Source organism: Mus caroli, chromosome 7 (assembly GCF_900094665.2).
Source record: "Mus caroli chromosome 7, CAROLI_EIJ_v1.1, whole genome shotgun sequence".
Lineage (NCBI taxonomy): Eukaryota > Metazoa > Chordata > Mammalia > Rodentia > Muridae > Mus > Mus caroli.
In genome coordinates, this window is record NC_034576.1 from 29,701,252 (window position 1) to 29,716,628 (window position 15,377).

Sequence of the window (15,377 nt, forward strand, 5' to 3'; positions counted from 1 at the left end):
CTACAAAGTGAGTTCCAGGACAGCCAGGGCTACACAGAGAAACCCTGTCTCGAAAAACCAAAAAAAAAAAAAAAAAGTGGTAGAAAATTCAGACATTGTCATCAGCCACCGTGTTGTGTACCTATAATCTCAGTATACGGGAGGTGGGGGCAGAAGGACAGTAAGGCCAACCTGGGCTACTGAGGGCTGGACTTTGTAGCTCTGCCATAGAATCCACCCTGGGGTAAGCATAAACCCAGGTTCCAAACCCAGCACTGGAAACAAAAAGCAAGCAGCCAAGGAAAAGCTAAGATTTGTTATTGTTATTGCTGCTGCTGTTGTTGTTGTATGCATGTGTGCATGTGCATGTGTGCATGCACGAGAACATCTTTCAGAAGTTAAGTCTCCCCTTGCAAAATGGACTTGAAGTCAGGTTGTTGGGCTTGTTGCCAAGGCCCTCCTGCACCATCTCCCTTGTCCACAAGAGGAGAGAAAAGCAAGTTATGGAGCCCAGAAAGAGTAGATGGGGGCTTCCTAGGCTCCCTGAGTGGTCTATGCTCTCCAGTCCCCCCAGGACCTCCTGTCATTGATTGGCCAGGCCTGAATGAGGGGCATGTACGGGCAGGGGAGAACTTGGAGCTGCCCTGCATAGCCAGAGGTGGAAATCCACCTGCGACCCTGCAGTGGCTGAAGGTGAGGATGGAGGGCTGACACGGGGGCCTGGGGAAGGAGCGATGCTGAGGTAACCAGGTTTGCCTCTGTGTCCAGAATGGTAAACCAGTGTCCATAGCTTGGGGCACAGAACATGCCCAGGCAGTGGCTCACAGTGTGCTGGTAATGACTGTTCGACCTGAAGACCACGGAGCTCGGCTCAGCTGTCAGTCCTACAACAGTGTGTCTGCAGAGACCCAGGAGCAAAGCATCACGCTGCAGGTCACCTGTGAGTCCCACCCTCTTCCTCTCAGTCCATATCCTTCTGTGCCTTCATATCCGGCCAATCTTATGTCAAAGACCTCATTGTCAGCCTACACCCCCATCTGTCTGGGTTGAAGACCCTGGCCTGAATTCCCATCTCTCCTTGGTGTGTCTGTCATCAGTTCCCCCCAGTGCCATTACCATCCTGGGATCTGCATCACAGTCTGAGAACAAAAATGTGACCCTTTGCTGCCTTACCAAGTCCAGTCGCCCACCGGTCCTGCTGAGATGGTGGTTGGGTGGACGGCAGTTGCTGCCCACGGATGAGACAGTCATGGATGTGAGGATGTACATGATTGTGGTTTGACATCCTCAGAGGCTTTGGGCCCTGCAGAGGCCAGACTGAGGCTCCAGTTCTTGGGTCTTATAGAGGGAGGGTGGGAAAGTTTCATGTGTCCTTGGTAGGGTCTGGTGGACCCAGGCCTCTGCTACCATGAGTGAGGCCTTCTTGGGCCGTAAATCTGAAGCTCACTCCTTGCTAGGGCCTGCATGGTGGCCACATCTCCATGTCCAATCTGACACTCTTGGTGAAGAGAGAAGACAATGGCCTGTCCCTCACCTGCGAAGCCTTCAGTGATGCCTTCAGCAAGGAGACCTTCAAGAAATCACTCACCTTGAATGTGAAATGTGAGCCTTAACCCAGAGCCCGAAGAGGCCTCAGGCCTCGGGCTTCACAGAGCTCACCCTGAGGATCTAGCCCAGATGAAAATGTCTCTCTTCAGATGTAAATGTGTCTCTTCACCATCTCTCACTAGACCCTGCCCAGAAGCTGTGGATTGAGGGACCCCCAGAGGGGCAGAGCATCCGGACTGGAACTCGGGTGAGGCTGGTATGCTTAGCCATTGGAGGCAACCCAGAGCCCTCCCTCACCTGGCTTAAGGTAGGGGCCAAGCAAGAAAGGGAAGGCATGAGATCTTCCTCTCTCCCCCTTCCCTTCCTTCTTTCCTGTCTTTTTTCTTTTCCCTTTTTCCCTCCTGTTTATCTGCTGTGTGTGTGTGTGTGTGTGTGTGTGTGTGAGAGAGAGAGAGAGAGAGAGAGAAAGCTAAAACCACTCACACTCTACTGACTGAGCTGTCCTCTCATTTTCATTTGCTTTCCTAAGACAGGATGTTATGTCATCTAGGCTGGCCTTGAATTCTGTTTGTTTTTGATCCAGGAAGGGTTTCAGGATGTAGTTCTGGCGGGCCTAGAACTCATTATGTAAACCAGGCTGGCCTCGAATTTAGAGAGATCCACCCGACTCTGCCTGGATTAAAACCCTGCTCATCCTTTTGATCCTCTTGTCCTCTCCACCCCCTCAGAACGTGGAAACACCCGTATCTCTTGGAAAACTCTAGAGATTATGGAAAGTCACAAATGCCATGAGAATTAATGGAACCCCCCAGGAAAGTTCTGAAAAAATAATTCCAGGATAAAAAAAAAAAAAAAAAGGAACTTTGGGTCAAAATAGAAAATTCTAAGCCGGGCGTGGTGGCGCACGCCTTTAATCCCAGCACTCGGGAGGCAGAGGCAGGTGGATTTCTGAGTTCGAGGCCAGCCTGGTCTACAAAGTGAGTTCCAGGACAGCCAGGGCTACACAGAGAAACCCTGTCTCGAAAAACCAAAAGAAAAACCAAAAAAAAAAAAAAAAAAAAAAAAAAAAAAAAAAAAAAAAAAAAAAAAAAGAAAATTCTAGAGATAAAGTAACTATAATTCCATTCATAGTAAAGAAAATTCATTCACATTAAAGCTAATGTTAAGGAAAATAAAGAATGAAGGGAGGGAAGAGAAAGAGATGGAGAGGGAGGACAGAGACGGGGGACAGAAAGATGAAGGAGGCAGAAAAAGAGGCAGAGAAAGAGGCAGGGATATCTAAGGGTTAATATTGGAATTAGGGAAAAGTTTCGAGAAATTTTGGGGGAGAGTGGAAAGTGTTTGAAATTTTAAATTTTTATTTATTAATTTTAATATGCATGTATATTTTGTCTGTGACCACATTCATCCCTAATGCCTTGAGAAGTCAGAAGAGTGTGTCAGGTCCCCTAGGACTGGAGCTACAGTAGGTTGTTAGCTTCCATGTGGGTGCTGGGAATTGAACCCTGATCCTCTGGAAGCGCAGCCTGTGCTCCTACCTGCTGGGCCAACTCTCCAGCGGAAGACGGGAATTTTTAAGAAAAACACCTGTGAGGAGGCAGTCCTTTTTGTAATCCTAGCTCTTGAAAGCAGAAGGCAGGAAGGTCAGGAGTTCAAGGTCATCCTCGGCTAGGCTACTTAGGGGACTCACTCTGCGGTCAACCCTGGCTACATGAGATCCCCTCTCAAGCAAAGCAAGGCAAAAACAACAGAGGCAAAGAAAAGGGAAAGAGTATTGGGAATTCCGAGGGAGTTTCCTGTTCTGTAAATATCACAGTTCAGGGTTTGGGGGTGTGGTACCTGCAGCAAGCAAAGGGCTGGGGGTGTGTGGGGGGGGCTGGAGGTAGGTGGTGTGTGTAGGTGTGTGGGTGGAGATGGGGGGCGCGGTGCACAATGGACTAAAGATCCCAAGACTACCAAGGCAGGCAGGAGAGGCTAGTACTAGGGATACTCAAATCCAGACCCTACTCCTGCTGCCGCTGATGAGGACACCTTCATCACACAAAGGCCCTCTCTGGGCTAGCGGCCACCCACCCACCCTATTTGGGTCCTCAGGATTCGCGCCCGGTGAACGATCCTCGGCAGTCCCAGGAGCCCCGGCGTGTGCAGCTGGGCAGTGTGGAGAAGTCCGGCAGCACTTTCTCCCGCGAGCTGGTGCTGATCATAGGCCCGCCGGACAACCTAGCCAAGTTCTCCTGCAAGGCGGGTCAGCTCAGTGCATCTACGCAGCTGGTGGTGCAGTGTGAGCGCACAGGCCCAGCGGGTGGCGAGTGTTGGAGAGGGGGCGGTGTAGACCCTTGTAGCCCAGGTTCCTCAGCCTTTGAATCTCTAATCCATTAAGTTCCCCCAACAAACCTGACCATCCTGGCCAACTCGTCCGCACTGCGCCCAGGCGACGCCTTGAACTTGACCTGCGTCAGCATCAGCAGCAACCCTCCAGTCAACTTGTCTTTGGACAAGGAAGGAGAGAGGTGAGTTTATAGGAAACCCTATCCCGTCTATGTTCAGTCACACACACACACACACACACACACACACACACACACACACACACACCCAGTCTGCTCCCTCGGTGCCCTAAGCTTCCGGGACCAGCTGGGTCCTCACCCATTTTCTCAAACTTGCACAGGCTGGAAGACGTGGCTGCAAAACCCCAGAGCGCCCCGTTCAAAGGCTCCGCTGCATCCAGGAGTGTTTTTCTTCGGGTGTCATCCCGAGACCACGGCCACCGGGTTACCTGCCGAGCCCACAGCGAGGCACTTCGTGAAACCGTGAGCTCCTTCTACCGCCTCAACGTGTTATGTAAGTGCGCAGGCCTGGCACCGCCCCTCAGCTACCTGAGTCTTCACCTTGACCTCTATCGAGTCTATAACTTTCCTAGCCTTCATCCTGATCTCCCGCTGTCAGCAGTTCCAATCCATGCTCTCCACTCTCAGCTTGGCACTCGCTGCTATCTCCCCCCCCCCAAAAAAAAAAAAAAAACTGGATCTTAGCTTCTCAATTGTTAAATTTTAAAAGTTTTAAAATAGTCCTGGCTGACCTGGAACTTGATATGTAGAGTAGGAAAGTCATGAGCTTGCAGCAATCCTCCTGCCTCTGTCTCTGAACTCTAAAGTTTACTGCCTCTGAAGTGCTGGGATTGCAAACCTGTACGACCATATCTGGCTTTGCGTATTTTGTTCTGCTGTTTTTGTTTTTTCAGACAGTATCTGACTGAATAGCTCTGGCTGGCTTGGAACTTACAAATGATCCACGGGTCTCTGTCTCCCACGAGCTGGGATTAAAGGCATGCCTCACCACACCCCACTTGGATTTTTTTTTAAATTACATCTAATTATTGTGTGTGTTCCCTCATGTCTGTGCCATGGTGAGCAGGTGGTCAGAAAACAACTTAAAAGAAAAACATTTTGTTTGTTTGTTTTTTGTGGGGTTTGGGTTTCGGAGACAGGGTTTCTCTGTGTAGTCCTCGCTGTCCAGGAACTAGCTCTGTAGACCAGGCTGTCCTCGAACTCACAAGAGATTCGCTTGCCTTTGCCTCCAAAGTACTGGGATTAAAGGCGTGCACTGTGGCCGCCGCCCAGCCTCACAGAACAATTTAAGAAAGCTGGTTCTCACCTCCCTCCTTGAGGGTCCCCGACACTGAACTCAGGTTTGGCAGTAATCTTACCAGCCGAACCATCCCACCAGGTTTTAGCTTCTATCCAGAGCCTTGTCCCAGATCTCAGCTCTAACAGTTGTCCTGTCCACCACCCTAGTCCTGGCTTCGACCCTAACCTTAACCCCTGAACTTGTGCCTTAACTTTACCGACTCTTGACTTCCTGGGGCGCCCCCTCTGAAGACCCTCCAGAGTTCCTGGGAGAGCAAGTGCGGGCGGTGACCGTGGTGGAGCAGGGCCAGGCGCTGCTGCCGGTGTCCGTGTCTGCTAACCCCGCCCCCGAGGCCTTCAACTGGACCTTCCGAGGATACCGCCTCAGCCCAGGTAGGATGTGGGCCTGGAGGAGGGTGCAGATTCAGGAGGCTGGGCGTGACTTCCAAGCTCCTGACCCTCTCCTTCCGCAGCTGGGGGTCCCCGGCACCGCATCCTGTCTGGAGGGGCTCTGCAGCTGTGGAATGTGACCCGAGCTGACGATGGCTTTTATCAGCTACACTGCCAGAACTCGGAGGGCACCGCCGAGGCGCTGTTGAAGCTGGACGTGCATTGTGAGCCCCCTCAGAAACCCGGAAAACTAGGGTTTCCCAAGAGCTGCTCCTTACCGTGGACGACACGCCCACTCAAGTTCTCTTGACCCCACCCCAGCACTGTTCTGGTATATCCCCGCCCCCCAGCGCACACACCAGACTCTAATAATCACAGAGGCACAACGATGAAGACAGGCTTATTATCTTGAGAATTCTCTTCCATAAAGGGCAAGCTGTACCCACCTCCATACTATTCTAGACACCTCAAAGACACTCCTCCTCCCTGAGATCTGTCCCCCCTCACCCCCACAGGGTCTGTCAGGACCTAAGTTTCTTCATCAAGCACTTATCTCTCAATAGATGCTCCCACCATCCGTGCCCTGAAGGACCCTACTGAGGTGAATGTTGGGGGTTCGGTGGATATAGTCTGCACCGTCGATGCCAATCCCATCCTTCCAGAGATGTTCAGCTGGGAGAGACTGGTAAGCGCCTAGCCTTTGGTGGATGGAGGTTGAGCTAGGAAGATGCAGTCTCCGGGTTGCTAGTTCCTTGGAAGTGAATGTTGTACTGTGTGAAGCCATGCGTGATTGTACAGGTCAGGATATCTTTTGGGAACTGATTTTGTTGAATGGCAGGTGAATGTGTGAATGAGTGAATAGTGTGTGTGTGTGTGTGTGTGTGTGTATGTGGTGAGTGTAGTGTGTGTGTGTGTGTATGTGTGTAAATGGGTGCATGAAGGAATGAAAAGTTGGAGGATGAGTAAAAAAAATAAGTGAAAGAACAGAAAATAGGATGGGCGACTCCATGCTTGATTAAAGGGTAGACAAATAGGATGAGAAGACCGGCAGGTGAGTGGCAGGAAGTCTGTGGTAGATATACATACATACATACATGTATCATACACATGGTGTATATGATATATATCATATATAACTTTTATCATATATACATACATATGTGTATATGCATTATAAATGTATGTATATATAAGCAGTATACATATTTATGAATGTGGACATGGAGGAGTGAAAAACAGCATGAATGAGCAGAGCGCTGCCTGATGGATGGCTCAGTTTCTGGAAGGAAGACAAATGGGGCGGGTGAGGTGGTGCAGTGGGTAAAAGTGCTGTGTGCACATGGTGACCTGACTTCAGTCCCTGGACCCAGGGTAGAAGGAGCAAACCGACCTTCAAGTTATTCACCCGAATGCTTTGCACACATGTGCCTACACTCACACACACACACACACACACACACACCATCATCATCATCATCTGTACATACATACATACACACATCATCATACATACATACACACATCATCATACATGCATACATACATCATCATACATACATGCATCATCATCATACCTATACACATCATCATACATGCATACATAAATACACATATCATCATACATACACACATCATACATACACACATCATCATACATACACATACATCATCACACATACATACATATATATATACATTGTTATAGATACATACACACATCATCATACATGTATACATACTTACACATCATCATACATGTATATATACAGTATTGTGCATATATATATATAATACATACATACACACATACACACACATATATATACACACACAACTAATGGTAAAGAATATTTTAAAACTATAAAGGAAGAAGACAAAGGTTTATTCATTGAGCTGGTGATTGAGTTGGTGGGAAGGTAAATGGGAGGAAAGATAGATTTGGTTTTTTGTTTTGCTGTTTGTTGTGGTTGTTTTAAATTTATTTGTTGTGTGCATATTTTCTGTGTGTGTGTAGTGCAAACGTGCCATAGTATGGATATGAAGGTCAAGAGGTCAAATTGTTAGGCTCAACCACAGGTGTCTTCATCCACTGAGCCATCTTCAAGGTCCATTGTTTTTTATTTGTTTGTTTGTTTGTTTGTTTATTACACATTGGTGCTTTACATGCATGTATGTCTTTGTGAGGGTGTCAGATCTGGAACTAGAATTACAGACATCTGTAAGCTGGCATGTGGCTGCTGGGAATTGAACCCAGGTCCTCTGAAGAGTAGCTAGTGCTCTTAACTTCTGGACCGTTGCTCCAGCTCCCATTGTTTTTGAGAGAGGGTTTGATGCAGGGGTTCTCAACCTTCCTAGTGATGCGACCCTTTAATACAGTTCTTCATGGTTCTAATACAGTTCCAGGCTGGCGCTTACCAGTGCGTTGTAGACAGTGGGGCATCTCCCATGACCAGAGGACTGGTCCATTTTATCAGATCATAAAATTATTTTATTACTACTTCATAAGTGTTATTTTGCTACTGTTGTGAATCACAATGCAAGTATGTGATATTCAGGATGTCAGGTATGAGACCCTGTGACAAGGTCATTTGACCTTGTCCCCAGAGTGGTTGTGACCCACAGGTTGAGACCCACTAGTGGTATAACCCATGCTGGCCCTAAGCATGCTTTGTGACAGAGACTGCCCTAGGTTTTGACTCACTTTTGACCTTCCTCACTCCAAGGTCCAAGAACTTGGATGACAGGCCTGTGCCACCATTCTAGGACATTTATATTTGAGAGAGGATTTTCACCTGTAGTCTAAGCTAGCCTAGAACTTGCTATGTAGCCCAGGTTGGCTCTGAACTTGGGACTCTCTAGCCTCTTCCTTCCAAGTGCATATGAACCATTACATGCAGCTCAGCTTGTGTGTGTGCGCGTGTGTGTGTGTGTGCGTGTGCATGTGTGTGCGTGTGCGTGTGTGTGCATGTGTGCGTGTGCGTGTGTGTGCGTGTGTGCGCGCGTGTGTGCGTGCGTGTGTGTGTGTGTGTGTGTGTGTGTGTGTGTGTGTGTGTGTGCCTGAGACTGTCCAGGGCTTTACCACTAAGCTGCGGTCTACAGATGGTTAGATGAACCAGTGCTACCATCCTGGCCTCATGCATGAGTGTTTAGACAAACATTAGAGATGGGTGATTGACTGGATGGGTGGATGGTTGGATGGATAACAAGAAACAGTCCTACTTCCTTACCTTTGTGAAAGGGGGTTGAAGGGACAGATGGGACACAGTTTGAGGGTTGATCTGAGGACAGACTGGGGACAAACTCCTGTGTCTTGGGATGCTAGGGGGAAGACGAGGAGGAACTGAACCTGGACGACATGGAGAAGATGTCAAAGGGATCCACAGGGCGTCTGCGGATTCGCCAGGCCAAGCTGTCCCAGGCTGGCGCTTACCAGTGCATCGTGGACAACGGGGTGGCTCCTGCAGCCAGAGGACTGGTTCGTCTTGTCGTCCGATGTGGGTAACTTCGAGGTCTGCCCATAACCCACTGCTCTCACACGTATCAGCACTCAGTCAGCATCATGGTGATCCTTCAACCCATCCCAGTTGCCCCCCAGGTGGATCATCCTACTCCCCTGACGAAAGTGGCTGCTGCTGGGGACAGCACCAGCTCGGCCACACTCCACTGCCGTGCCCGGGGGGTCCCCAACATCGACTTCACTTGGACCAAAAATGGAGTCCCTCTGGATCTCCAAGACCCCAGGTGAACCTGAGTTTACTCAGTTCTCACTCCGGCCCACTCATCCAGCCTTGGTTTCCCTTTCTGAGCCCCAGTGTGCCCCCTCTCCAGGTACACAGAGCACAAGTATCACCAGGGTGTGGTCCACAGCAGCCTCCTGACCATTGCCAATGTGTCTGCAGCCCAGGACTACGCCCTCTTCCAATGCACAGCCACCAATGCCCTTGGTTCAGACCACACCAACATCCAGCTCGTCAGCATCAGTACGATGGGAGCAGCTGGGAGGATGGGCGGGGTCAGGTCCTTGGGTCACCTGCAGCTGGGAGGATGGCGGGGGGGTCAGATCCTTGGGTCAACTGTGACTGGGAGGATGGCGGGGGTCAAGTCCTTGGGTCACCTCTGACTGGGAGGATGGTGGGGGTCAGGTCCTTGGGTCACCTGCCAAGATCCTGGTTGCCCAAAGCCAGGAAGTATTTCTGATAACTGAGAGGTGTTGGTGAATAGGAATGGCGTTTTGTTTTGTTAGAACAAGGTCTTGCTATATAACCCAGGCTAACCTCAGACTTACTATATAGCCCAGGCTAACCTCAGACTTACTATATAGCCTAGGCTAACCTCAGACTTGCTCTGTAGCCAAGCCTGCCTCAAAATGGTGACCCTTCAGCCTTAACCTCCAAAGGGCTGGGTTACAGTTGAGAACCACCAGGCCTAGCTGGGTTTTTTTTTTCTGGGGCTGGGAAGGGGGGGGGGTGGGTAGCAGGATGTCAGATCCAGAGCCTTGTGTATGTTGGGTACGTTCCCTATTACTGACCTATCCGTTAGCCTGGGTATACAGCTCTTTTTCTTCTAATGACTGTGTGGAAGTATTGCATTTGTATCTCAATGGCCTCACTTCCATTTCATAGCAATTGACATGGTTTTGTCACATGCCCCTCCTACTAGGAGTGAGGTCATTTCTATTAGAAGCACATGGCTTGAGAGTGTGGTTGGGAATGTTATTCAGGGTGTCATCACTAAGGAGGTGAGGATGGGGCAAAAGCCGTGCACACACGTGTATGTGTGTGTGTGTGTGTGTGTGTGTGTGTGTGTGTGTGTGTCTGTGAATCCTTTTTGTTTTTGTCTTATTTTTTTAATTAGAGTCTTACTATGTAGCCTTGGCTGGCCTGGAACTCACTATGTAGCCAAGGCTATACTCAGACTCACAGAGATCTGCCTGCCTCTGCCTCCCATTCGCTTGTATTAAAGGTGTGCACCACCATGCCCCCACATGCATGGGACTTTTGTGGTCGTGAAAAGCCATGTACCAGAGAGATGTAATGTGAGCCCATTAATGGGCATGTTCATATTGATGGTGAACCCAGTGACATTCTGCCCTGCTGTCCTAGGGTCACGCTGTAAATAAGTGTCCTTTCTGTGACTTACTTAGGACTGTGGATTTTTTGATTCTCACTTGTTGGTATTTTTGAAATTCAAAGTAGTCCCCAAACAGAAGGCTAAAATGCTCTGTCACGTTCCTAAGTTCAAGAAGTTTATAGGGGCTGGAGAGATGGCTGAGCCCTGGCAGCTCTTGCAGAGGACTGGAGATCAGTTTCTGGCAGGTACAGGGCGTGAGCTCACAGGCATGTGTGAGTCTAATTCCCAGGAATCTACTGCCCCCTTCAGGTTTCCACAGGCACTGCATGCATTTGGTGCGCATACATGCAGGCAAAACATCCACAAACATAAAGCAAAAACAAGTAAATCTTTTTAAAAAGAATTATTCACTTATTCTACTATATGAGTACACTGTAGCCTTCTTCAGACACACCAGAAGAGGGCAATGGATCCCATTGCAGATGGTTGTGAGCCATCATGTGGTTGCTGGGAATTGAACTCAGGACCTTTGGAAGAGCAGTCAGTGCTCTTAACCACTAAGCCATCTCTCCAGCCCAAAACAAGTAAATCTTTTTTTTTTTTTTTTGGTTTTTCGAGACAGGGTCTCTCTGTGTAGCCNTGGCTGTCCTGGAACTCACTTTGTAGACCAGGCTGGCCTCGAACTCAGAAATCCGCCTGCCTCTGCCTCCCGAGTGCTGGGATTAAAGGCATGCACCACCACACCCGGCCAAGTAAATCTTTAAAAGAAAAAAAAAAGGGAGAAGGTTATGATATACCTCAAGGAAGAATTTGTCTGTGTTGAGTAAACTTTGCTGAAGGGCAAGTCAGAGTGATGGCGGTCTCACAGGCTCAGACTGGCCTTGAGTTCCTGGTCCTCCTGTTCTACCTCTGCAACCAGGATGGCAGGTGTCTGTCACCATGCTGGGCTCAGGAGGGGCTGGGATCAAACCCAGGGATTTGTGTATGCTAAGTGAACATTCTACCCACTGAACCATATTGTCAGCCTCATCCTGCCAGCCATGTTTTCAATGTTAGTAAATCAGCAACATGTATTAAATAAGGTGGCTTGTTTAAAAACCAGAAATATGTATAAAGCAAAAATGTATGGGTGGCACATGCCTGTCATCTCAGCAGCTGGGTGGATGCAGTCAGAGGATCAAAATGATCCAGGCTAACCTGAAGAAACATGGTCTATAGATAGATAGGTGATATATAGATAGATGCTAGATAGATAGATAGATAGATAGATAGATAGATAGTAGACAGACATATAAATGGATGGATGGATAGATAGATACATAAGTGATAGATAATAGACAGACAGACAGATAAATAGATGATAGACAGTCAGACAGATGGACAGATAGACACAGATATAGTTGATAGATGATAGATAGGTAGATAGATATAGTTGATAGATAGATGATAGATAGATGGATGGATGGATGGATAGATAAAAGGTAGGTAGATAGATAGATGATAAACAGACAGATGGACAGGCAGACAGGATAGTTGATAGATAAAAAGATGGTAGATAGATAGATATATAGATAGATAAAAGATAGATGATAGACAGACAGATGGACAGACAGACAGATAGAGATGGTGGAAAATGATAGATAGATAGATAGATAGATAGATAGATAGATAGATAGATAGACAGATAGAAGACAGATGGATATACAAACAGATGATAGACACACAGATTAATGGAAGGATGGATGGATGGATAGATAGATAGATGATAGACAGACAGATGGACAGGCAGAAAAATAGATAGAGATAGTTGATAGATAGATGATAGATAGATATGTAGATAGATGATAGACAGACAGACAGACAGATGGACAGATGACAGACAGGTAGAGATAGTTGGTGGAAAGATGATAGATAGATAGATAGATAGATAGATAGATAGATAGATGATAGACAGACAGACAGATGGACAGATGACAGACAGGTAGAGATAGTTGGTGGAAGGATGATAGATAGATAGATAGATAGATAGATAGATAATAGACAGACAGACAGACAGACAGATGGACAGATGACAGACAGGTAGAGATAGTTGGTGGAAAGATGATAGATAGACAGATAGATAGATAGATAGATAGTAGACAGATGGATGTACAGACAAATGATAGACACACAGATGAATGGAAGGAAGGAGAGAGAGAGAGAGAGAGAGAGAGAGATGGAGTTTAAAAATAAGTTGGTCCAATGAGATGGCTCCAGGCTTCAGACCTGAGCTCCATCCCTGGAACCTTCATGGTGAAAGAAGAGAGTTGATTCCCTCAAGCTATACTCTGACCTCCACAAATCATGCACACACAAACAAATAAATACATAAAATATTTAGCCCCAGCCCTGGGGAGACAGAGGCAGGCAGATGTCTGTGAGTTCCAGGCCAGCCTGGCTCCAGAGAGACCCTGTCTCAAACAAGCAAACAGTGTTGGGAGAGAATGCCGTGGTGAGGACCAGAAGTAAGCCTTGCGTTTCTCAGAGCCAGGGTTCCAGGTGAACTTAAAACCACTTTCTAGTGTATGAGTGCTGTGCATACATGTGTATCTGTGAACTGCTCATGTGCCAGATACCCACAGGTTGTGAACTGTGTATGGGTGCTGGGAACTGAACCTTGGTCCTCTGGAAGAGCAGCCCATGCTATTAGCCACTGAGAAGAACTCATTGAGCATAGCCACTGTGAATAAAGAGAACCAACCACTGTTCTCAGGACACTCCGACAGGAAAGCTCTAGACTCCTTTTGCATCCCCTGACTCTCCATCCCTTCTCCCCCAAGGCCGTCCTGACCCTCCACTGGGACTGAAGGTTGTGAGTGTGAGCCCTCACTCAGTAGGACTGGAGTGGAAACCTGGCTTTGATGGGGGTCTGCCTCAGAGGTTCCAAATCAGGTGAGACCTCCGCCAAGGCTGGTGAAGTGGGGCAAACCACAGAGATGGACACCTGGCTGAGCTGACTGTTCACGCCATGCAGATATGAGGCCCTCGAGACCCCAGGATTCCTCTACATGGATGTCCTGCCTGCACAGGCCACCACCTTCACACTGACTGGGCTGAAGCCTTCTACACGGTACAGGATCTGGCTGTTGGCCAGCAATGCCCTGGGGGACAGTGGATTGACGGACAAGGGGATCCAGGTCTCCATCACTACCCCAGGTGGGAAGAGGCAATCTTGGGTAGGGTAGAGTTTTTTATTGTTGTTGGTTGTGTTGCTGTTGTTACTGGTTTTGATTTGGTTTGGTTTTTGACATCTTGTGGGATGGCATAGCAAAATAGATACTGTTATTTCTCCTATTTACAGATGAGTCAGCGTGTAGAAGGCAGCTCATAGATTAAGTAAATTTTTTATTAGATTAAGAGAAAAAAACCAGAAATGGAGATGGTTCAGTGGGTACAGGTGATTGCAGCCAAACCTGATGGCTGGAGTTCAATTTCCGGGACTCACTTAATAGAAGGAGAGAAGTGACTCCCGCAAGTTGAACTTTCACCTCCACATGTGCTCCCACCCACAGAAAATCAGTGAGTAGTTGTAAAAGACAAACAATGCACAAACTAGGCTTTGGAGGGAATGTTTCCATCCTGCAAAACTTCCTCCAACAGCAGGAGGAAGATAAAAGGTGAGGGGCAGAGTCCTAATGAATGAGCAGAGTCCAACTAGGAAAATCAATGAAACTGAAAGCCAGCTCTGCTGCAGAGACTGGGAATTATTTATTTATTTATTTATTTATTTATTTATTTATTTATTTATTATATGTAAGTACACTGTAGCTGTCTTCAGACACTCCAGAAGAGGGCGCCAGGTCTCGTTACGGATGGTTGTGAGCCACCATGTGGTTGCTGGGATTTGAACTCTGGACCTTCGGAAGAGCAGTCGGGTGTTCTTACCCACTGAGCCATCTCACCAGCCCGAGACTGGGAATTCTTAAAATCGACCTATGTACTGTGGTGCACACCGTTGATCCCAGCAGAGCCAGGTGGATCTCTGTGTGTTCTCGGCCATTCTGTCTACCCAGTGAATTCCAGGCTATCCAGGGTACATAGTGAGACCCTGCCTCAGAAAACAAAAAATACAAACAAAAGAACCCCCAAAAAAAGTGATTGAAAAAAGAAAGATTGAGAGGTGGCTAGAGATATAGTTAAGAAGCTAAGAGCACTAGCTGATCTTCCAGGGAACTGGGGTTCAATTCCCACCTCCCACATGGTGCTCACAACAGTGTGTAACTCCAGTTGCAAGGAATCCAATGTCCTCTTCTGGCCTGGGGAGGAGGCAGTGCATCAGACATGTGTAGTGATCAGACATACATGCAGACAAAACACACATATACACAAAATAAAAACAAACCTGTCAGAGAGAGACAGATAGACAGACAGAGACAGAGAGAGACAGAGACTCTGGATTCACAGACACAAAGAGGACTCTAAGGGAATACTATAGATGATCTAGGTCACTACACACAGTAACTTTGAAAACACAGGCAACATTCTTTGAAAATGATCCATGAGATTAGAGATATATCTCAGTGGTAGAGCACATGTTAGTGTGGATCAACAGAAGAGTGTCTGCCTAGAATCCCCCAGTGAGGGGCTGGGGGCGTGGCTCAGTGGTAGAGCCCCTGCCTAGAATCCCCCAGGGAGGGGCTGGGGGCATGGCTCAGTGGTAGAGCCCCAGCCTAGAATCCCCCAGGGAGGGGCTGGGGGCGTGGCTCAGTGGTAGAGCCCCTGCCT

At 48.0% G+C, this 15,377-nt stretch overlaps 1 protein-coding gene and 1 long non-coding RNA gene across 3 annotated transcripts in view; one reads left to right on the top strand and one right to left on the bottom strand.

The window, feature by feature from the left end:
• The window catches only part of Nphs1 (NPHS1 adhesion molecule, nephrin), a 29,894-nt gene that overhangs the window by 2,522 nt on the left and 11,995 nt on the right, over positions 1-15,377 (top strand). For both annotated transcript variants that reach the window (XM_021166575.1, XM_021166577.2), the window contains exons 7-22: positions 545-672; positions 748-919; positions 1,077-1,234; positions 1,437-1,581; positions 1,710-1,834; positions 3,622-3,808; positions 3,908-4,037; positions 4,196-4,368; positions 5,406-5,546; positions 5,627-5,767; positions 6,107-6,228; positions 8,866-9,037; positions 9,128-9,284; positions 9,372-9,523; positions 13,433-13,544; positions 13,627-13,808. In XM_021166575.1, the coding sequence (XP_021022234.1) occupies positions 545-672; positions 748-919; positions 1,077-1,234; positions 1,437-1,581; positions 1,710-1,834; positions 3,622-3,808; positions 3,908-4,037; positions 4,196-4,368; positions 5,406-5,546; positions 5,627-5,767; positions 6,107-6,228; positions 8,866-9,037; positions 9,128-9,284; positions 9,372-9,523; positions 13,433-13,544; positions 13,627-13,808 (2,397 nt within the window). The remainder of the gene's footprint in view (positions 1-544; positions 673-747; positions 920-1,076; positions 1,235-1,436; positions 1,582-1,709; positions 1,835-3,621; positions 3,809-3,907; positions 4,038-4,195; positions 4,369-5,405; positions 5,547-5,626; positions 5,768-6,106; positions 6,229-8,865; positions 9,038-9,127; positions 9,285-9,371; positions 9,524-13,432; positions 13,545-13,626; positions 13,809-15,377) is intronic.
• On the bottom strand, positions 96-3,747 carry LOC110297741. Its single transcript, XR_002378324.1, has 3 exons — positions 3,605-3,747; positions 1,153-1,567; positions 96-877 (listed from the first exon to the last, which is right to left on the bottom strand). It is a non-coding gene; the product is annotated as an uncharacterized LOC110297741 (long non-coding RNA).